The sequence below is a fragment of the Myiozetetes cayanensis genome, unplaced genomic scaffold (genome assembly GCF_022539395.1).
Source record: "Myiozetetes cayanensis isolate MyiCay16 unplaced genomic scaffold, myiCay2020 scf15, whole genome shotgun sequence".
Lineage (NCBI taxonomy): Eukaryota > Metazoa > Chordata > Aves > Passeriformes > Tyrannidae > Myiozetetes > Myiozetetes cayanensis.
The window spans coordinates 11,415,967-11,438,230 of record NW_026087159.1 but is presented as its reverse complement, the minus strand read 5'-3'; the positions used below and the strand labels follow the sequence as shown (position 1 = coordinate 11,438,230).

Here is a 22,264-nt window from a genome sequence, read left to right as displayed (position 1 = left end):
AGTCTCCTTCCCTTATTCTATATTACTACTTCTAGTGCTTTGCAGAGGTAATTGAAGTCTTTATCACTTAAATGTTTCACTTTATGTTCTTGTTTTCTGGTAGATCTCCTTCACTGCAGTTGCTCTGGACTTGCCTGTTAGGTCTGTTCACAATGAAAGTGTATCTCAGGGTGATGGTGTAAGCAGGGCTCGTGGCTCTTGGGATGTGACTCCACGGTTTTGGAAGTTACCAGTTGCGCTACCAGAGAGCAATGCAGTCAGAGAGGGATAACTTGCAAATGCAAATGAGCTTGGAAGAGTTCTTACTCCTCTTGGGAGCCCTGCTCACTGATAATATTTTTCATTTTTTTAATAGAGGAAAATGTATTACTAAGTCATTGCATTCCTTCAAGGGGAAAATACTTGCTTTGTGCCGCCTTTACTTGCAAAGTTGCAGTAGCTCTTTTAGAGCTGTTTACTTTGGTGTGCACCTTGGATGAACTGCAAGGTGTTTGTTGGGCCTGGTGGTAGGAGAGTACACCCAGATTTCTTCTGTCAGGGCCCAGACTAGCACTCCTTTTTTCATTTTGTAGTAGATGAGACCAAGTTTTCACTCTAGAGTTATGGGTTCAAGGATCAGGCCGTGGAGTAGGGATGAGGGATTGTTGTGTGCCCCTGTCCTGCTCACGCTGGACTGATGAGGGAAATGAAATGGAAGCAGAGCAGGGCTCAGGGTATTGTCTCTGATGACTGAATTTTACCTGGATCTGTGTTCCTGTGGAGTTGTGCCCAAAGGGAAGAGCAGGGGAAAAAGCTGTGGGTTTCCTTCCTCCACTCCCTACCCTGCAGCCCAGCCAGCTGGACTGGCTGGCAGACACGTGCTGTGCCCAGGGAGTGTGTGGCTGTATCCGTGGGGCCAGTGGAGAGCCAGTGGGGCCCAGGCGTGGGAGATGCAGCGGGATGCAGGGTTTGGTATGGCCCTTTACTCCGAGCGCTGCCTCATCGCTACAATGAGCCATTGATAAGCGCTGACCTGATTAAAGGGCTGCTGCTCACGGGAGGCTGGGGTGCACTCCGGGCCTCCGGCAGGGCTGCCAGGCTGGATAGAATTCCTCTTTGGGAATGGGCAGCCAGGCTGAGGAGGGGGAAAACAGAATTCATTGTCGTGCCCTGTCCAAAGAGATGTGCCGTTGAGATCCACACTGGTTTTCCCTGCAAGGGACTTGGCAGTTTTATTGATAAAGGAGTGTTACATAAGTACCCCATCAGGCATGTCCTAATTTGTTAATAATTGATGATCTGGGTAGTACAGAAATACCGGTGGTGTTAATGGGCTCCCACATGGATCTGCAATCTCTGCAGGCCTCCTGTGTGACTTTTACTTTAATTGTAATACAGGCATTTTAATTTTTTTTAACTTTTTTTTTTTTTTTTTTTTAAATTTACTTGGTGATCCCTTTGCAGGTGCCTATCATGTCTTCCTGTTTGGTCAGGGACAGCTGGGGACTCAGTCTGGTGCAGACATGATCTAGATTGCCTCTGCAGGGCTGGGTGTTACCACCAGGATTGTGTCATCCCATGTCAGGCAATCTCCTGAGTGGCAGCATTATTAGCCCAGAGAGAAGCTTTTCCTTTGCACCTTCCACCTTTGGAGAGAAGGTGTCAGTCCAGTGGGACAGAGGCAGTGATACTTCTGCAATTCCTGTACCAGGATTTGCCAACAAAAACATGGACCCAGGATGCTTTTCGTGCAGCACAGATCAAGTGCCTTTCATTTACCCTCCTTCTGATAAGAGGTTGTGTTTGCATGGATTTAAAACCCAGTTACTTTTGTTGTGCCATGGCTAGAGAGATTGGAAAAAACATTTACCTCTGTTGACACACACACAAAAGAAGTACTTGCTGGTTGTCATCATCATCATGATCTGGCTGCCTCCTTCTTCTTGTGTGCTTTTTCTTTTCTGTGGAAGTTTGGTTGTTTTTTTTTCTCTAGAATTAAATACCTCAAAACTCTGAGTGGGTTCGGGACTTACACCAACCCCAGATATACCTGTTTATTGCTTTCAGAGTAACCCAGCACATTTACTCTGTCGTGGGCAGTGAAACCCATTACCTGCATTAAAATCCAAAGCAGCAAGGTAACTTTCTAGTTATGTTGTGAAATATAATGCCATTGTTCGCTTTTATTAACATCTCGAGGTGGATTACACGGCAGTTGGAAGCCTGTTCTGCTGGGCAAAAGACTGTCTGTAATTTCAAGTGGCTGATCCTGATCAGGCAGTTCGAGTGGCTGCAGCAACAATCCCGTAGAGCTCTAAATCACATTTGTCACAAGATCTGCCCGGTAGTGTTGGCTGCTCGAAGACTTACTCCGACTTCTCAGCATTCCATCCCTTCGGCTGGATCGCGGCGGTGAGGGACTTGCCAATCTTCCCTGTTCTTTGTGCCTAATTCTGAAAGACTGGCAAGCTTTATGCTCGGTTTTCTGAAGAGGGCCCAGCTTTACTAAGCTGCCTGTCTGTCAGGGATTAATTTAACCTCTAATTACTACATTTTCTTCACAGTTTGCTGCACATGAGCGTGTTATAACAAAAGCACAAAGAAGTATGTCATTTTATTTAGCCACTACTCTGAAATTAATTTAGGGGGTACAGAGTCAGATCTGACACACTTGGTGTAAAAATAATTGTACTGACATTAGAATTAAAGTACATAATCTTGTTGTTTCTAATGACACAACAGTACTAGTGTAAATAGTGTTGTTAACTCGTTAGTCATAGCCACAGTAATAGAAGTGATATCTAGTTACAGAGAAGCACTCAAATAAGCATCACAGCAAAAGTTTCCCCAAAATAATTAATGGTTTCCTCAAAATAATGCATGGTTTCTGCTTGATTCCCGTCTCACATTTTGGTTTAGAATTACATGTCTAAGAGTAGTTGCTTTTTCTCAAAAGGTCTGCCAAATTGCAATAAACAAACATTTATGGTGGCTTGGGTTTCTTCCAGCCTGGATAACGATTTTTTTTTTTTCTTTTTTTTAAACATGCAGCATCATGGGAACAGTACAAAAGGCCGTATGTCCTCTTCTCCCTGCTCACACTGACATCAGCAGTGCCACAGTTCACGCTGCATTGAGAGCAGCCTGTTGTCTTGAAGGGAGTGAGTCTGCTCCTGTTACGAAACACGGAATGAATTTCTTCTTTTCCAATTTACAACAAAAACATGAGGTTTTTTTTATTTTTTTTCCATTGGAAAAGTTAGTCTTGGGAAATGCAACCTATCTGTAAAGTAGGTAAATGTAGCTTAAAAGAGCTGTTTTTACATCAGAAAAGTGCACTGGCTGTCTCGTCATCCTGCCTTGTGTTCATCACCTCTGAGCCAGACTTGTTGAAATTATTTTGAAAATGTGATTTCTCACATAGGGTTGGAACTGAAAAATCATTGGTTATGTACTGTAGACAGTTTATTTCTAGTGGAGACATAAGATTCATTCTGTATTTTGTATTGTGTATTCAAATTACAAAGCATGGGACCAACTCAGTAATTCTCCTTCAGTAAAAACTGTAACTGCATTTGATGGGAAACTTCCCCTAAAGATTCCCCAAGGTCAGGTAGGACGCAGTTACAGAGTCACATCTTGTATCCCCTTTCTCAAAAGGAGAATTAATGTGGCATCGTTATCCAGGCTTGTGACAACAGTGACACAGGATTGCCAAAAAGACTAATGGAAGGAGAGTGATGATTGATTCTCTTTACAGTAGTAGATCAGGTTATTTCTCTGAATTCTTTCTTCAGTCCTCTCAATTCCCAAACTGTAACCAGTTACTGTAATTATTTACTCTAATTACTTCCAATCTGCAAGTAAATCGAACATAAATTAAGATCGACTGATGCGAGGGACGGGATGGTTCAGCGAGCTGACAGTGGGGTATGGAGACGCTCTTGCTGGTCAGTAATTCCACAGGATGGTGGTTTCATAGCTGTGTGGAGGGAGTGTGAAGTCCCTGCCCTGATTTTTGGGATATGAGTTTTCATATCACGCACTGGAGGTTTCCTAAGTCGGAAACCAAGCCCAAGTAATGCCTATTCTAATTTCAAAGCTGACAGGATTTTTTTTCCAAGGGCCTGAATATCTGTGTGTATGTATTGCTGGAGGCAATTTTTGGAGTAAATAGTTCCCGGGTTCCTACATGTCTGTTGTAAAATGGGAATAAGGGTGCTTTACCTTTACCTTCACACTAAGCATCCTTAACTAGTTAAATAATTTGTAAATCATCAGTTCTTGTTACTAGCTGAGGTCTTTAGAGTCTTTTCAAATAGTTGGAAATTACATTCAAAATAAGGGCAGGCACATCCTACTCTAAGCCCCCTCAGCGTGAACAACAGTTTTATTTCTTTGCTTTGGCTGTAATGCCCACTCAGGTAGATTTATTTTTTTTATTATTTATTATTTTCCCCCTGATATCACATCATGGTATCTTTCATTTTGCTGAAACTTCAGAATTCTACATAGGGGGAAAGAAAATATTTAAGGACAAAAATGGCATCTACCCTCAGGCATGTATTTAAATGTTTTATTCTCTGTTGCAGATCTTCACTGGTTAAGTTTTGGGCAAAAGTAATCAGGTCAATATTTTATGAGGACATTTGTAGTACACAGTTCCACTCATCCACGAGAAGCTTTGTCCCCACGCATTAGTATGTACCATTTAACATTTAGTATGTAAACATTTGCATTAGTTTAAGAATAATTATGCAACACTCATTTCATGTGGTTATCAGGATAGATACTGAGTGTAATTTCCCTTTGATTGGTTACTTAAAATCTTACTAGGATTTTCAGAAGTATGAACTTGTATAAGGAAAAATATCTGAATGTATCCAATATTTCAGTAACCCAGTAGATCATGGTGATGATGGTCAGCTACTTATAAGGACTTCACTTTTTCTGTTACTTTAACTTACTTATTTTCTGATTAACTCTGTTGATTTAGATAAAGTCCCAGAGAAAAACTCGAGTATATACAATCTTCCAGTCAGAAATACAGGCAAAAGGTTTTGATCTCTGAGTGTCAAATGGTGACTCATTAAAAAGGAATTTTTTTCCTCCCTTTTCAAATGGTTACTCACTGCCAAGCAGTAAATATCTAGTTTTGATGCTACTGCATTGAAATGCTTGACATTGTTGGTGTATTCAGTCCAAACTCTGTAAGATTATTTGATCACAGGCTCCGTGAATTTTTTTGTTGTTGTTTTTCTCAATTAAAAAAAGCTCATTGGAGGATTTTCTTCAAGCTTTACCCTCTCAGTTTGGGTGCAGACTAAAATGAAATATAGCTGGCTTTTAATAACAGAGGACCCTTTTCATACTTTAGGCAGTGGGTCATTCAAATTATTTTTAAACACATAGGACCATGCAAGCACTAATTTTTTTCTAATTTTGCATTGGGTAACACTAGACAAGGACATTGGAATCTGTCTAAATCAAAAAAATGCTCTTTGTCTTCGACATCATGGGTTGTGTGCTAAGCATTTTCTAATACTGCATTGCATAAAGCTGAAAATAAATTGTACTGAAGAGACACAGACAAAATCCAGCTGAAGGCATGCCCTTTTCCTCCATTTCCATATTAATCTTGACTCTCTGAGCCGTCTCTTTTGTCTTCCTGTTCTTACCTATTCTACACGTCTGATGGAAGGGCACAAAGGCATGTTTGAATCTTCCATCTCATCTCCTCTTCTTGTGTATGGATTGGTTGGTTTGAATTTACACAGCGTTGGAAAGATGTTTTCTTGGTTACAGCAACACTTACGTTTGACTCGAAGCAGAAGGAGAGCGCATTTGAGCTTTTCAGACTTTATGAGAAGTGAATCTTGGTCCGTGATCCCAGAAGGTAGATCAGCCTTAATTTCAAGTGAAAGTCCTGCATCTTCAAATAACTTCCCATGTCAGTTAAAGTTCAATATTCTTGAATTCCGGAGATATAGATGAGTCAAACCTGAAGTTTAGGGCAAGTGCGAAGGATGTAAAAGGAAATGTAGATGTTTCTTCTGACGCCGCTCTCCCCTCCCCTTCAGGGCTCCCACAGTCTGTCAGCTGTAACAGAGTGATTTGATTACTTTGTAGTGTTAAGCTAAAAGAATAAATCTAAGTGCCTTGGGAATGGGGAACCAATCCAACAATCAAAACCAAACAAGTTAATAAATGTGAGGCATCTCTGCACGGTGCTGCTGTAGAAATGCTACTTCCAGAAACGCTTGGGGCAGCCATGGCCCAGTCAATTAGTGTAAGTATGCTCCCTGTACACACCACCATTAACTGGATGCTGGGGGCTGCACTCGGTGTTTTGAAGGAGAAGTGTGTGTTTTCTGTTAGTTATAAATTATGAAAATCTTTAATGGCGCAGGCTGAACTGTTTATTGCTCACCTCATCACTTCCCAGTCTCTCTGCGTATGTGGAAAATGGTTGACTTAGGCAGTCTGAATCGCCCTTTCTTTAAAATCATTTTGGCTTTACACATCATTTACGAATTTCTATTTTCCCCTTGTCAGTTCTTCTCCCCCACCCCCACCCCAGCACGCCACAAGCTAGCCAGAAACTGAGCGTTTCAGTGACTGTCCACAGAGGTGGTTTGAAATCCAGACGATCCACTCAGACTGGTTTCTGCTGCCCACGTGCCAGGCTGCGTACAGTCCGGAGTCATTTGGAAGGACTTAGAAATACTGTGAGCTACAGCAACAGTGTCAAGTGCTGTTCTGTAGGAAGACCCATAGTACTGCCTGCATGGAACTGATTGTGGGTGTGGGTGCCTGTTCAGATAAGGCCTGGATTACTTACCAGAGGTCCTGTGCCAGCCTGTAGCTTTAATTTTATCACATCTAAGAAAGGCAGTGATGATGAACTAGCTGGGAAATGACCAATTCTGGCCGCCCACAGGACCTCCCTGTGGAGCATCTACGTGTTAGTTATTTCAGGATATTCAATGGTCAGCAAGTCCAGCAAATGTTCATTTGTTGGCGTTCGTGCCTGGAACAGAAGCAGGTACAGCCCTTTGTATGAGGGTGGCAGAAAATGTGCCATTGAGTGCTTTGCCATCTGCTACCCAAACCAGTTCAATAGTGAAGCAAACTGTTAAACTTTACATGGAGCTTAGGGCTTGATTAACTTAAATTACCATCCTGTGGTACGTGTTTGCAATGCCAAGGCGATTAGGTGGCCCGTATTTTCAAGAAACACACGTTCATTATTAAGAAAGGTTACGCAATAACATCCAGTGGTCATTTCCTTTTGGAGCATAGGTGTGTTGGTAGTGTAGCTCTTGTTTGTGCATTCGTCCTGCTGGATCCCGGAGAGGAGGTGGACTGGCACTGCCAGCACAAGCTGAGCTGCTCTGCGGCACCAGCCGGCCCATCTGTGTGGGCTGGTGCTGCTCAAGCCACAGATGGAGAACCAGAGACCTCAGGGCATAGAGGTGAAGAGGTCCAAAGTACGAGGAGGCAATGGTAGGGGAGAGAGAGCCGGGATGGGCTGGGGTGGGCTGGGACCAAAGGGAGGGCAAAGCCAAGGAGACGGAAGGAGAGCTGAGGAAGCTGGGCAGGTATCTGGGAGATGATGGAGGGGTGGAGGCACAGCAGGTCCAGACCCACCTCAGTTGGGCTGGAATCCCTCGTGTGCGTGGCTCACCAGGTCCAGCATCTCCAATGACTTCCATTCAATCAGTAAGTGTTCCCTGTGTGCAAACTCATTCTGTCCTTCTTGAACACTGACTTCCAGGCACTGCTTTTCTTTAGTTCTGTTATTTTTCAAGTTTGTAACTCTTGTTTTTCCCTTGTACTCTTGCTTTTATGCCTTTGTTGTGATTGCTCTGTGCTGGGGAGCTCACCTGGTGTCACCTCCTCAGACACAGAGCTGTGGCAGGGAGTGGCTCAGTGCCAGGGCTGTGCAGTTCCCATGATCATTGATTGGCTTGGTTTGGCTTGGTTTGGCTTGGTTTGGCTTGGTTTGGTTTGTCAGAAGGATTTTCCTTTGGGCAAGCTCAGTGCTGGGGCAGCCCAGATATCACACAGCTGGCCTGAGCACGCAGCTGCTGTTCCATGTGCAGCTGTGGGATGTGCCCCTTGGATTTGAGCCGTGCTAACACTGGGACAAAAGTCAAGGTATGACAGCTCTGCTGTCCTTATTGTGTAAATTGGCCGGTTGGGGCAGAAACAGTGAAGACCGCTTTCACCTGGCTAACCTGCTGCTCGCTGCCAGGTGACAGCGATGGCTGCATGAGCTAAGTTTGAGCTGCAGAAGTTGCTTAAGACATTAAGTAAATAATCTGGCACTTGACCTGCATGGAACAGCAGAAGTGCCCGGAGCAGCAGGACTAGCCTTCCCCGGGTCAGCCTTCCCCGGGCCAGCCTCCCAGGCACGTCTGCGTGAGAGTAGTGCACCTTGCTGTGCACAGGAAGCTGGCTTGGAAGGTCACCTGAGCTGCTGATGAAACATCTCCCCAAATCTCCTTCAACAGAAATTTGGGATCTTAAGGTGGCCTTGGATTCTGTCAAAAAGTTGTTAATGTTCTCTTTTACAGCTGGTTCTGAAGCATTGTAGCTTCTCTGAAGTGAGGAGATGTAATTCAGTGTTTACAAAGGCAGACAGGAAAGTAAAAGACTCTTTGGTTCTCTCTGAGAGCTTTTTCAAATGTAGAAAGAATGAGTCACTCGACATTTCATTACTGAATAGGAGCTGATTTACAAGTGTGTATGCCCTGAGATGAATGTTGGTGGATGAACTCCGATACTTTCCTCCATGACCATGCTGTAAATGGGCTTCAGCCAGTTTGATGTAAATCATTCTGTGGCACTGTGCTGTCTTTTGAAATGGAAGCATCATCCTTCTTATGATCTTCTGTATGCTAGAAGGCCGATTAACGTGGGAATTCCTGATTAGCTTTAATTCAGCTCTACTACTCCAGGAAAGCACAGTTCCTGAATTGCACAAAGAAAATCTCTTCAAGCACGGATCCAAATCAGCATACTGGAGATCCTGTTGGTAGGTGTGGTGACTATGATTAATATTTACTTGATGCCTTTCATCTTCCAAGTACTTTACACAGAACAAGCATTTCATCTTCACAAAAGACATATGAGTTAGGTGAAGTAAGTTTTACTCCCTCTGCTTTATTAATAAAGACAGGGAAACGGAAGCAAGGAGATTAAAGTACTTCGCTCATGGTTACAAAGAAGGCCAGTGCTGAGACTGTGTAATTTCAGGTTTCTATCTCTGTGTCCAGACTAGAGTCTCTTCTTTGTAAGAAGAAGCAGTGGGACAAACTTTGGAGAAAGAACATCATAAGAATGTAGTGAGGCACCCAAGTAGAGGCTGCCACTTAGGCTGGTGCCCTGCCGAGTGCTGTTCTCCCTCGGCACTGCAGTCTCTTGTCCACCACTCAGGAAGGCATCCCCACAGGCTGCTGCTTGAGTTGCAAAATATCCGTGGACCTTCCCTTAGGATGATGTAATGGCTCAGTTTAGTCACTTGTCCAGCTGGACCATTGGAGAAATAAGTGTGTGTTGAGATTTCTGGAATAAAAGATTCTCTGCTGGAGTGAATATGATGGGATACATACATTATTTTATTCAACTCAGTGACTTACTGCGTCAGAAGGTGCTTAAATTATATTGTTGAATTTTAAGCATGCAAGTGGTCTCATTAACATGGAAAAAATATTTCCTTACCTTTGGTTTTGACAGGGCTACTCGTAGAGCTCAATTTAAGTATACACTGAAGTTCACTGCCCAATAAGGGCCCTGGTTAGCAGCAAAGGCCATGTCACCCTGAACTGCAGACTGGCAGGGAACCTGTTGAGGGCCCAGAGGTAGTTTTTGGTTTAAAGAGCTTCCTATCAAGATGAGTCAGTGGACAAAGCTTAACATCTCAGAAAGTTCTTATCTGCGAAGGCATCTGACCTTTTGAAAGAGAAGCTTCCTTTGTAGATGCATACAAGTTGTGTGCACCCTCAATCAGATTGTGCAGCCAGTTGACTGTAATAGAAATCCTAACCTGGCTCCTCTGGGAGCCTCCCTCCTTCTGTGCAGGGAAGCACACTTGCCTTTTAGTTCCTCCAATCCCACCCTAATGAAGGAAAAAAAAAGATGCCCTTGCGTGAAATCCACTCAGAGATGGTGGCTGCAGAAGCCACTTCATTCTGTCTAGATTTGACTGTAATTTCAGTCTCCTGTTTCCCGTGGAGTAACGATTTCAATGTGGTGGTGAGGAATCACTGGGCAGGGAGGCAGGAGAGCAGAGCAGTGCAGCCCTGCTCCCTTGTAAGGCCATGGTTCAAAACACTTAATTAGTTGTTTCAAACTGGTGGCTCTTCTCCTTTGAGGCAGGAATGATGTATCAGCAAAAGCTGACCAAATTGATGTAGCAAATCAATTCTATGGTAATCCGTTTATTTAAACTTTGGTACTTAAATTTATAAGCTCTTCTCGAGTGTGCCTGTGCTGCCGTTCATTAGCCCGTATTCTTTTATGCTCTTGCTTGGAGGTTTGTGCTGCAGATAGCAAAATGGCCAGGACATGCCACTCGAAACTGCCTCCAAATGTAATTCAAGCAGGTCTGCAATAATAGTGCTAAAAGAAGAGCTATTTAGCGGCATTATTAATGGGCAAAGAGTTCAGGCAGGATTATGAAAAAGTAAATTTTTATTAAGAGTGGAGGAGCTAGAAGAATGGACTGATTGCCCTGAGTCCTCTGGGTCCTCAAGCAATCAATTTCCCTTTCTAGTATTCAGTTACTTGCTAATTGTATTGATTTTTATCAAATATGTGTACAAATCAATTTTATATTTTAGTGCTATTAAAAGCTTCCTTCCTTCCTTGCAAGCAGCGCTGCTCTGATCATTTTCATTGTCTTTCTTTATTTTAATGCTTTTATCCTAATGCATATTTTTGTTAGGACACACATGTTTTTCTGTAGGACATTGGGTTGGGATTTTACCTCGATGCCCAGGGGTGGAGCAAATAGGCGTCACTCAGTCCAAGCCTCTGTGAACCCGGTGGAGCTGTCTGCTTAAGGAAAAATTGCAGGAAAGGGATGTGTGGTGCCGTAAAATGGGTGGGTGCAAGTGACCACATAGTGTGACCCTCTGAAGAGCAGGAAGCACGGCTGGCTCGTGAGGGCGATTGTGCTGCAGAAAGCTTGTTATGAGAAACAAAGAAGGGGATAAATGCTGAACGTGATGCGCTCTTACTGAATAAATGGGAAAATGAAGGCAGGGTGACAAAAATGAAAACTCCTGTTTTATCGGTACGACCCCCATCGGTGCTGCAAACCAAGTCACTCAGGCACTTGAAGTAAAGTGGATGCTGGAGACATCTCTGAGCAAAGTAAATGTATTGAGCTCTGAACAAAATAAAACAACATTCTCCATTTGTGTTTGTTTATGCCCATGGCAATTTAAATTGTTCCTGTCAAAGGTACCTATTTTCTGAGGTAGCGCATGCTCACGTTCTCCTTTTACTGTGAGCCACACAGTTTTGGGTTGGGGGGAATCTCTTTGGCTGTGTGTGAGTGTGAGAAATGGACTCTCATGATTGAAATGTTTGGGGTATGCACAGTGCTGCTAGAGATGGGGGAGACTTTGAACTTCTAATGGTGTGAGCAGTAGTCATGAGGAAAAGGGGAGTTAGAGCTCTACTTTTCCTCTTTCTCTCTGACTTAAAATTACAGAGTTTATGGTGCTGTATTTTCTGCTCTTATTGTTAAGGTACATGCAAAAAAATACTTTTATCGTTTCCTCAGGAGAGAAGACTTGCATTAGCAAGTGTCTGGGTAAATACACATTAAACCATACAAATACACCTTACATTAGATCATCTAATACAGTGGTACAAACATAGAGCATTTTATATTTTGCATTGATCAGTTTAGTCCTTTTGGTTTTTTTCTCCTCCCTGGTTCCACTGATGTTTTTTCATCACACAGCAAACCCAGCTGGGAAAATCAGCAGAAACCACAGCTTTCTCAGCCTCTCCTCCCTGCCAGTAGCTGCTTCCAAAGGTGGTGATGCTGTAGTATGAGAAGACAGACCAAAGCCTGTTCCAATGGCACGTAGGGACCAGGGTGGTGGTTCCCTGGGAGCCCCCAGACAACAGCTCAGTGGGGAGCAGGCATCCTTTGTGCCTCATCACATGGCGCTCCCCAGCTGCCACAGTAGCTTTTCTTGCTACACAGGGCTTGGTGTTTTCAGATCCAGTGTAGGCACCACAACCATCACCATCAGGGTAATGTTTTGGAAGCTGGTTAGAAGAAACCAGTCTTCTTCTCCTTTGATCCCTGTGTGCAGTGAGATTCCTCCCTGAACTCCCAGCTCGAGTGAGGGGATGCATCCTGTGTGTGTGGATGTCTGCCTGCCCCTGGAGCCGGCAGCTCCATCCCCCCAAGGGCCAGGGCTCCGTGGGAGCAGAGCTGCTGCAGCGCTGCCGCTGGCCCGACATCGCCTGGCAAACCGTGAGCACGTTTTTGTCATTAGGGTTGAACAGCACCTCTTGTACGAGAAATCACAGACTGGATAAGCCGTGTGAGGGGTCATTATAACACAGAGAAGATAAATGTACCGGTTCTGCTGGAGGCTGTCCTCAGGCTGTTTGTTATGTGTCTCTAACACTGTCACTACATCACACACTTCCTCGATCTCCGTATTACCCTACAAGCCTGTCTAATGGGATCCTCTGTTGCTGATTCCGGCTTACCCTGACCTACTTCTTTCTTGTGTCCCAGCAAGCTGTCAGGAGCTATCAGAGCACTGGGAGCTGAAATAAACACTCACTGAGGGGAAAAGCAAGGCTGTCTCTAGTGAATTTAATTAGCTTTGTTTAACTGGCTTGTTTGCTTTGTAAATCACATCATTTTTAGTCAAATTTAAGGGATAAAAAAATCTGTAATTAAAATCAAATGATGCGCGACCTTATTAAAAGTCAAGGGTTTTAGAAGTTCTGTACAAAAAGTCATTTAGTTTGTAACACATTTGCAGCACTCTGAATATTTTAATAGGGAGAAGTATGAAATTGAAATTCTTTTCGGTTTTGGGATCTTTCTTGAGACTGCAAAGAGACTGAGGTTTTTTAAGTCATTGTCTTTACCTTTCCTTGAATTTGGATTAAAAAAAAATGCTGTTTTTTTTAAATTAAAACTTCAGTCTTTTCAGCTGCATTGCAAGCTTGCTGGATAGAATTTTTGAATCCAAATAAAGACTCGTACTGCTCCTTTCTGCCCTGTGGCCTAAGCATCAGTGTATTATCCATAGTTTGAATCCTTGCTGTTGTGTGAGGCCATGGTTTAAATCCTGGCTTCCCTTTGCACGTCTGTTGCGTTTTTGGGCTTTGGAACAGAAGTCATTGTAATTTTGGCTCTGCCAGACAAATGAAGCACTGACTCGGCAAGTCATCACTGGGTTGAATTTGAAAGTGCTTAGAGTGTTTTTATCAGACAGTACATTATGTCTCTCAGGTGCTTTACTGTATTTCAGTGTGGCACATATTTCTTTTAACAATTGATGTTCTTGCTCTTGTCAGCGTAGGGTCTAATCCTCTTGCTGCTGAAAATGATAAAAGCCCTATGAATTCCTAATATGTCTTATCAAAATCTGGCTAAAATATAAAACGTCTGACCCCAGCTTCTGATTCTTCTTCAGCAGAAATATGTTTCTGCCTTGCACCATGCATGCATATTGATCGAGCCTCCTGAGCACGCGGCTTATAGAGATACCCCCGTCCTTGTGCTGAGCTGTAGCATGAACAGAAAAGGATTAAAGGACCACTGAGAAAGAAATGGGTATGGGTGAACTTGCAATGTGCAAAAAGGTAAAATGTGGGATAAAATGACTGCCAGAGAGTATGAGAGGAATTAAAAATGCAGTCCTTCTTCCAGTCTTTTGAAGAGGATGTAAGATTGGGTAACCTGTAGTACTGCGCTGAGAATTACTTGTGGTAATAATTTCATTGAGGAGTATAATGAGCAGCCTGATTGCTCAATGACTTCTGAGTAACTCACTAACTTACAGATCACTGTGAGGTTTCAGAGGAGGAAAAATAAATGTTCTTTTCTCAGTGGGAGTTTTGGAGGTCCCTTGGCCCCATTTGGAAAGCGTGGTGCTGGAAGCTCTCTGCTGTGCCTAGGTGAAAGTCGTATGGAAGTCTTACCAAAAGAAACACAGGGAGAGACTTCAGCAGTTTGGCAAAATTGAACTGAAACAAGAATAGCCAGGTGAGGGGGATAAACCAGCACCAAGCTGTTGAAGTCAAGCAACCAAATTTGTGGTCTTACAGCAGTGATGAATGAGGCAAAGTTAAGATGTCTCAGTTCAATTCAAATATCTTCAGTGACTCCACTGAACAGAGACCAGAAAATTTGAGGTATTATAACTTCGGGAACTTTGCTCTCATTCTGTGGCTTTACCAGATCCTGTATATCCCTTGTGGATTGAGGTCTTAAGTATTTTTGGCATCTGTAGCTGAGATGTGTAGAGTGGGAGGAATACAAGTACTTCTCCTGGGTCATTACTCTGGAGAAAGTGGGTGAGGTGGGTATTGTGGAACTTTTACCACGGGCATGGAAGCAGACACGTTTTATAATCTGGTTCAGTGTGAGTAGCAAGAAAAAACGTATGGTCTGAATACCCAAGCAAGAGATGAGTGGTGGAGCAGGGAGATACGAGGGGGCTGAAGCTAAATGCTCATTTGGACCCATTAGCTGCCAAGTGCTGCTCACTGCAGCTGAGAACTGGGTGTGAGGACAAGGAGACCTCGGCGCTGTGGGAAAGTGGGAATTTGGTGTGTTTAGCAAGAAACATGTGATTAATGGCTGCATGCCTGTCATCTCTGCGACAGCACCATCGTCCCTCCGTTCATCTCCACAGTGGCTGGGGGAGGGGAGCAGGAGAGTGGCTCCGTGCTCGGGGAGAGGGGGGGGGGGGATGTGTGTTCTTGGTGGAAATTGGGAGCCAAGGAAGGGCTCTGTCCCAGCACCTCCCTCCGCACGTAGAAAACTGCCTGGCAAGTTTGGGGCACCACTGTAATCCTAGTAACAGACATTAAACTCCGAGCTCCTCGTATTTGGCTGCAGTTGTTCTATTCAGTGATGCTTTGCTTAGAGGACACAGAAAGGGACAAATGTTCATAAGACTTGAGTCGTTTAACTTAAATCAACCTCCTCCTACCCACTATTGACAGATCAAGAGAAGCAATGAGGCATGTTTAATTACACATGCACCCAGTTTACAATTAGTCTGCGGACTGATTTTTTTATTATTATTATTTTTATTTTTTTTACTTTTTCTTTTTTTTCTCCTGACACAGCAAGGAGAGATTTGCTCCTGCAAGAGGTTTTACTGGCTGTAAGATGAGCAAGGCTAGGGTGGGGGGTTTTTTTCCATTTTAAATGTAAGTGGAATGTTTTTATCTTCTAGGTCAAATGATTTAATCCGATGCTCTAATGTGACATGGTTTAGCAATCCTTCTGCTCCCCTTCTGCTTGTAATAAGTGACAAAAGTACGGCTTCTTGCTTGATAAATGGGTTAACAGTATTCACAAGGCAGGTAATAGAAATCCATATTAATAGGTGGAAATTGGCTCTTGATGCCAGGCAGGAGATTCTAATGAAAGTATTATTGTTTTAGCTTCCAGCTCCTTTGGAAGGTGAAAGCTAAATGCCCGTATTACGTTCTTATTACCTATTTATCACACCATATAGCTGAGGGGATGTTTATTAAATTACATTCATGTTTAATGCCTGTTTGTATACTTTTCATTCAACGTGTTCTCAAAGGAAATTTTATTGAAGTGTTTCAGAAATGCACAACTATTTTCTCTTTTTCTTTTTATAAAGTAAACCCATTGTTGCCAACTGTCAATATACAATTGGCTTGGAAATTAAATTGTTTCCTGCTAAGCTATAAGAACCAGTTAAACCTGCTCTATTTAATTTAGGAAATAAATATTTAAAAATCTGAAAAACACACGGTGTTCTTGGGTAGTGTTGATTCTATTCTAGTCTTTGAAAATACCCTAGATCCCAAGAGTTGGGCTTACCTAGTTTCAGCTTTAATTTAGCATTAAATTGCTTCATCAGGGATTTTATATATGACCTTCTGTATGTTTGTGATTCTTTTGAGAATATTTAAAATAGTACTGAATACCATCAAAGATAAGAAATTAGAAACCTGTTTATTAATACACCTACTTATGGTGCTTCTCCACTTTTACATTCGTGTTTTCTTCTTAAGCAGCGCTTTCAATTCATTCCATCAAGATAAAAAAAAAAAAAAAAAAAAAAAAAGAAGAAAAGGAAGGAAAGCAAACAAACAAAAAACCAAACCCAAAGCCCAGCACAGCTCAGATATTCCCACACAGCTTTGACCTGCAGAGTGCTGGGATCTCAAGGGCTTTCTGCACATCCTGGGAGGGGGAAAAAAAAAAAAAAAAAAGAGAAGGTGGGCTTGCATTTTCTTCCACTATGTTATTGATGGCTCGTGCCTCTCGTCAGAGCACTGTGACCCTGCAGCACGGTGGGTGATGCAGCTTCGGTCACAGCGGGAGTCAGGTGAGGGCCGTGGCTGGTAGCCAAGGGCTCCTGGTTGCCTCCCTGCCTCATCCTGCAGAGTCACACCACTTCCTTTCCTGACCCGCCATCCTGCACTCACAAACCAGGCCTGATGTTTGTGGAAGCTGCATTTACTGGTCCTGGGGTGCAGACACCCGTGGCTGGAAATCTGGGCCAGTTTATTTAAGCAATCCCAAACAGGAGGTTTGACTCCCACTCTTACACTGAGAAATAGCTGTAATGTGTAGAAATCTGAAGAGTGTATTCTTTCACTTCACCAAGTTATCAGCAGATGCCTGTGCTTGCAGAGAGCTTTGGTGGCTCTTGCAGGCCCCCTGACCAGGGATGAAACCGCCCAAGTGCCAGTGAAATGCAGGGGCTGCTGCCTACAAAATCCTGTTCAGGGAATCAGGGTGTAAGATCTGGCCTCAGATTTTCCAAGAAGGCCAAGGGTTTTTTTATTCAGGAACTTTGATAGCTCTTGTCTACCTGAAGTTTAAGTTCAGTGGAATATTGTATTGATCCGTCAATGCAATCTGTTAAATACTATTTGAACCAGTCTTACTTGTTTATATTAAGGATAAATAAATAAACCAGGACTTCTACACATATTTCAGCTCTCTGCAGTGCAGGTAATAATGCAATAATAATACTACAAACTTTTGTTAAAATTTTGCTTCCACTGCCTTTCAAAGAACTAATCTTTGTCGTGAGTGGGTTGTAACAATGAGCAATGAACATACTTTCAAGTTAGACTGGATAATATTAACATTTTAAGAGCCATTGCAAGCTTAGATTTTCTGTATGTAAATAGATACATACACTGAGGAAAGGTAATATATATGTGTGTATGTAGAGAGAAACTCCATCTCTGTTAAGCATTTTAGTTGTCATGGGAATAAGCTCTTCAAACTGTTACTCTTTCAGTTTTAATAATCTTAAGTTCCTTTTCAGTCCTTGCCTCTCTGCTTTACCTTTTTGTTCACTCAGTTTGATAAAGACTCTGTTGGCTAATTAGTTTCATTTCTGCTTATGACTGATCTCTGATAGTTTTCATTCTTTTGGCTTTTCAGATCTTGATCAATGCTCTGCTGTTTGCTGTAAGCACTGCAGGGAATGATTGTTCTCTCTTCTGTACCCCCCTAAAACACATCGCAGCACTCGACTGGTTCCCTGTTTTGTAATACCTTTAAAATATGTCTTTGAGTCAAGATTTCATAAAACATATTGATAGAAAAGCTGGATTTGATCTTTTTTCATGTATTGTGACAGTGCAGCAGAATTTATAGCATTGGAACTCATCTGAGGGACACCCATAGTAACACTACTATTTTCTGACCTGCCTTAATTTCTCCTCTCATTCCAGGCATCTATAATTGACTGTGTTAATTTTTTTAATGAAGTTCTTTAAGAGGAGACTTTGCCAATTGGTGTTTGGACACCAATTGTGTCTTTAATAAGATCTTTTATTTTCTGAAGTTGTTATCTTACTCTCCAACAGTTTGTGCATATTTGAGTTTGGATTCTGTCCTTGGAAGTCAACACGAAGTGCTTGGCACGGGGCAGAGATCTTGTAGATCCTACAGTAACATGAAAGCAGTTTGTGGCACTGCAAACAACAGCAAAACCACTCACAGGTTTAATATGTTTGGCTAGGGAATGCCCAAGAAAATGTATTTCTGAGTGCCGTGTTGTTTGTTAAGTCACACTGATGTACGGCCGAGGGCCCGAGGAAAAGTTCAGGAGTGGCAGAGCTTGACGGCGCAGGGAGCAGGGGAGAAACTTGTCGGTGGAGCATTTCTGTGGAGATAGTTTGTCGGCTGTTTATTGATTGCTCAGGTCATTGGTGAAAGGTCAACAGCTCTGCTGTGTCGGCAGATAAAGACAGAGGAATGGCATGCTGAGGTCACGTTGGAAAGGAATTCAGTCATGCTAAAGAAAGAACATTTTAAACCTTTATTTACTCAAAAAGGGTTGTGAGGTATTGAGCTTGCACATTTACGACCCTTCAGTGTAAGATTAAGAAACCTTATTCTCGGCTTTCCCTGGGAGTTTCCCCCTTCGCTTTACAATCTGCTTTTAGAGTTGAACCATTTTTAGCTCATTGCTGTAATCCCTTGCTTCTGCTTTTGTGTCTTGCAAAGCATTCGAAGCATATTTCTTTGTGCAAAGAAACACTGGTAATTTTTTCTGAATGACCAAATTTTGAAGCGATTATGCCCTATCATTAATTTATTTTTTTCCTCTTTTTTCCTCAAAGTGCCTAAAGGGTGCTGAGCCCTGTTCACAAAGTTTATTTCTACTGTATTTTGCTTTTACCCTATATGAGGTAACTATTGCATGGCAGAACTGAGATTTAACACATCTGAAAGGTGTCTATGTTCAGGGCAGAATTTAAATCAGGAGGACTCAGGTCCTGTCTGAACAAGGTAATGATGCTGCTTATCAGCTGGTGTGTGCTTGGGTTTAGGCAGGCTAGGTAAAAACAATCCTTTTCATTTCATTTATCTGTATTAGGAACCAATTTAAATGAAAGCTAATAGGCCATTATTGTACTTTTAAAAAAGTGTTCTTATACAGCTGCTTAAGTTCATGCTTTTAACTAATCGGTGCAGATTTGTTGTGCAGTAAGGTGTAAGTAGATGGGTGGCTGTTTTCCAGATTTGTGGGCCAAGACATCTTCCAATCAGCATGGTATTTTCTCTAATGTAAAGTCCAGACCTTCCTAGTCACCAGATTCCACTTAATCCCTGGAAGTTACACAGGGAAGTACACCCAGACACAAAGTGGGTGACAAAGAGCGCGTTTGTTTCTTTAGTCAGATCGGGCACAAAGGCAATAAGTGAGTAAGAATTGCCTGTATAGAAGATGTTAGAAAAGGTTTGTATGTTGGAGACAGGGTTGCTTTGACTGATGATTTTAATATTGTCACTTAGTCTGGGCTTCTAAACTCCAAAATTACATTTAAAACCTCCCCACATCTCTTTCTCTAGTGATTCAAAGCCTCCAAGTTTATTATCAGGGTAGGTTTTTTAATATTTTAATATTAAAACTAATAAATCGTGCCTACTGGATCTTTTAAGACTGCTCAGGTAGTTTGCTTCCCCCCTGCCAGCCTTGATGCAAAGCACCATGTGAAGGTAAACCCTTCTACTTTCATGCAGTTTGATGAAGGCACTCAGAGCTGCTCAGGAAAAGATGCTAAGGAGCACATCCAAGCGCTGGGCACATCCCAGCATCCTTGAGCACCCTCTGCATCGCTGGTGCCAACAGGAGCTTCTCAACTTTATAGGTTGATATGTTCAGTGCAGCGAGTTCCCTTCTGTACCTCACAAAGAACACGGTAAAAAATAAATGTCTCACCTGTGTTTTGCAATCACCTTATCTCTGCTCTTCCCCAGCAGCCCGTACGTGGGTGGAAGATGACTGTATTCTTCCAAGCTCTGCCCATGGAGCAGGGGCCACTGGCTGGAAGCAGCTCATGTGCCCTGCTCTGGCACCGTCCTGAGAGGGCAGAGCAATGGAGAAGCTGCTTCAAGCAGTTGGTGTAAGACACTGGTGCTGGGAGCTGTGTTTTGGGGGAAATTTTGATAATACAGGGAAGAGAGCTTTTCAGAGGCTAAGCCCAATGTGATGCCAAGCACAGAATTTATTTAGTCTTAGGGATGTGTGACAATACTATGATTCCTCATAGCTTTTCTGAATACTGAAGGAGAGGGGTAAGAGGGGTGTGTGTTATGTTAGACCAGTAGTGACTGTAATAAAAGAAGACCTAAGTAAAAGTGAATAAACTGATTTTTAGTTTGTTAAGAAAAAAAAAAAAAAAAAGGAGTCTTGAGGATGAAATGGATACACTGCTACTTGCCTGTAGTTGCTGAATCACATCCTGCTCCATCCAGAAGTAACTACATGTTGGCATCTAAAGGCTGTTGAGTCACCTCTGCAATATGAACTGGTGATTTACATTCATACATCAGAAAAGTGTCTCTGTTTAATAGAAAAAAAATCATAAAAAAACCCCGCCTTTGCAAGGGACTGTCCTAGAAGAAAAATCTCTGGACGGGGGTTAAGATTTCTCTTGACAACAGACGGACAAAACCTTGCCAGAAACCTTCCCCATGTAGCTACTGGGAGAAGGTGGAGAGATGCAAATACCCAGCTGCAGCGCTGGCCAGGGATATACCCAGGAACACATCCAGGAGGCTGGTGCTGGAGGTGCAGGAGCTACAGCTCCCTCCTTTTTCATAATGCGCAGTCCCTAAACCTGAAGCAGAGCCTGGGGAGCAGACTCCTACAACTACTGGCAGAGCAACGTGCCAGCACTGTGCCCAGAACACCGTGACCATGTTCTCTGGTGTGTGTGCCCTCCCATTGCAGAGAATCAGCCCTTTGTCTGAACAACTCCTTTCTCCTTTTCTTCTCTTTCTGAAGTTTTCAGTTGGCGACTGGAAAGGGGGGAAGGGGGTTGTAGGGGAGCCTGCAAAGATGAAGCAGCTCATGAAAAGAAAGCTGCTGAATAGGCAAATTGTTTTATCTGGATGGGTTTTGTGTTCCTGACTCTGTGTTGCAAGGGAAGGTACAGTACAAACAGTGTTCTGGCTCACACGCTCCTGCTCCAGCCAGGACATCGCTCTTTCTCCTGCTGCTGCTGCTGCTCGAAAGCCCTGAGCTTGTGTTATCTTCTTCCTCCTCCCCCTGAAGATATCTGTTCACTGCTGATGGCATTTCTGTTTAGTAACGGCCGTGTTTACACAGTGTAAAAAATGTGAACTCGTCTCAAGGATCCTGCAGCTTTGTGCGCCCCCACAAAGTGGTATTTCCTATGGCCACAGACTCCAAAAGGGTCCTGTGTTCCCAACCTCACTTGCTTAACAGTCTGGAAAGAAATCTGGGAAGTTGAGAATAAAGCATCTACATGAGCTTTAGGAGGAAATGTGGAAGCCCAGGCTTAGAGTGGGGTCCTAAATTGCTTTGCAATGGCTGAATCTTCCCCTGCTTCTTTCTTCTTCCTTCAGAAAAGCTTTAGGAATAGCTGAGGCTCTGGTCAGCTGGTGGTCGCTTTAGTAGCCTGTGTAATCCCAGGCTCCAACATGGGATGTGTTGATAGTCTTTGAAACGGAGAGGCCATGGTCTCTGTATTATTAAAGGTCATCAGGCATCTGGTAAAAGCTGAAGGGATTTTGTGCTGTGAAGGCAAAAGAGCAAAAAGGGTGTATAAATTTTTAAAGGAAGAAAAGAAGAGGAAAAACAAATGATTGTAAAGTTAGTGCTTCAGGTTCAACGCGGCGGGGAGGGACAGGAAGGTGGGATGTGTGTGTCCAGGCAAAATAATCCTGATTAAATAAGTCCTGTTGATTCAGGGCCCTTGAAAAGAGAATTCCTCATCTGATGCAACTGTTGTTTTTTTTCTAACCCTGAACTGTGTCAGTGAGACACTGAAATGCTCATCAGTGGGGGGGAAAGGAATGGGACTGGTAGCCCCTTCTGTGCTAAAATCATAATTTGAGAATGAGGGGGGCTTTAGGGCTGCTGGAAGTTTTCTGGTGTTTCATCTGAGAATAAAATGCTAAGACATCCCCCTGCTGAAAGGTAGGAAGCCAGTGAGCAGGACTCTCCACAAACACAATGGCTCTATCTTGCTCTATTATGCCACAAAGGAGTGGCTTGCTTAATCTCCGAAATTAATAGAG

The 22,264-nt window shown here is 43.0% G+C and overlaps 1 protein-coding gene across 2 annotated transcripts in view; it reads left to right on the top strand.

Annotated features, from left to right (window-relative positions):
- Positions 1-22,264, top strand: part of MAMLD1 (mastermind like domain containing 1) — an 80,899-nt gene that overhangs the window by 5,197 nt on the left and 53,438 nt on the right. The window contains exon 1 of one of the 2 annotated variants that reach the window (XM_050310289.1): positions 7,274-7,485. The exons of the other annotated variant lie outside the window; for it this stretch is intronic. Coding sequence (XP_050166246.1) covers positions 7,483-7,485 — 3 coding nt within the window. The 5' untranslated portion in view covers positions 7,274-7,482. Of the gene's footprint in view, positions 1-7,273; positions 7,486-22,264 lie in introns of those variants that run through there. 2 annotated transcript variants of the gene reach the window in all.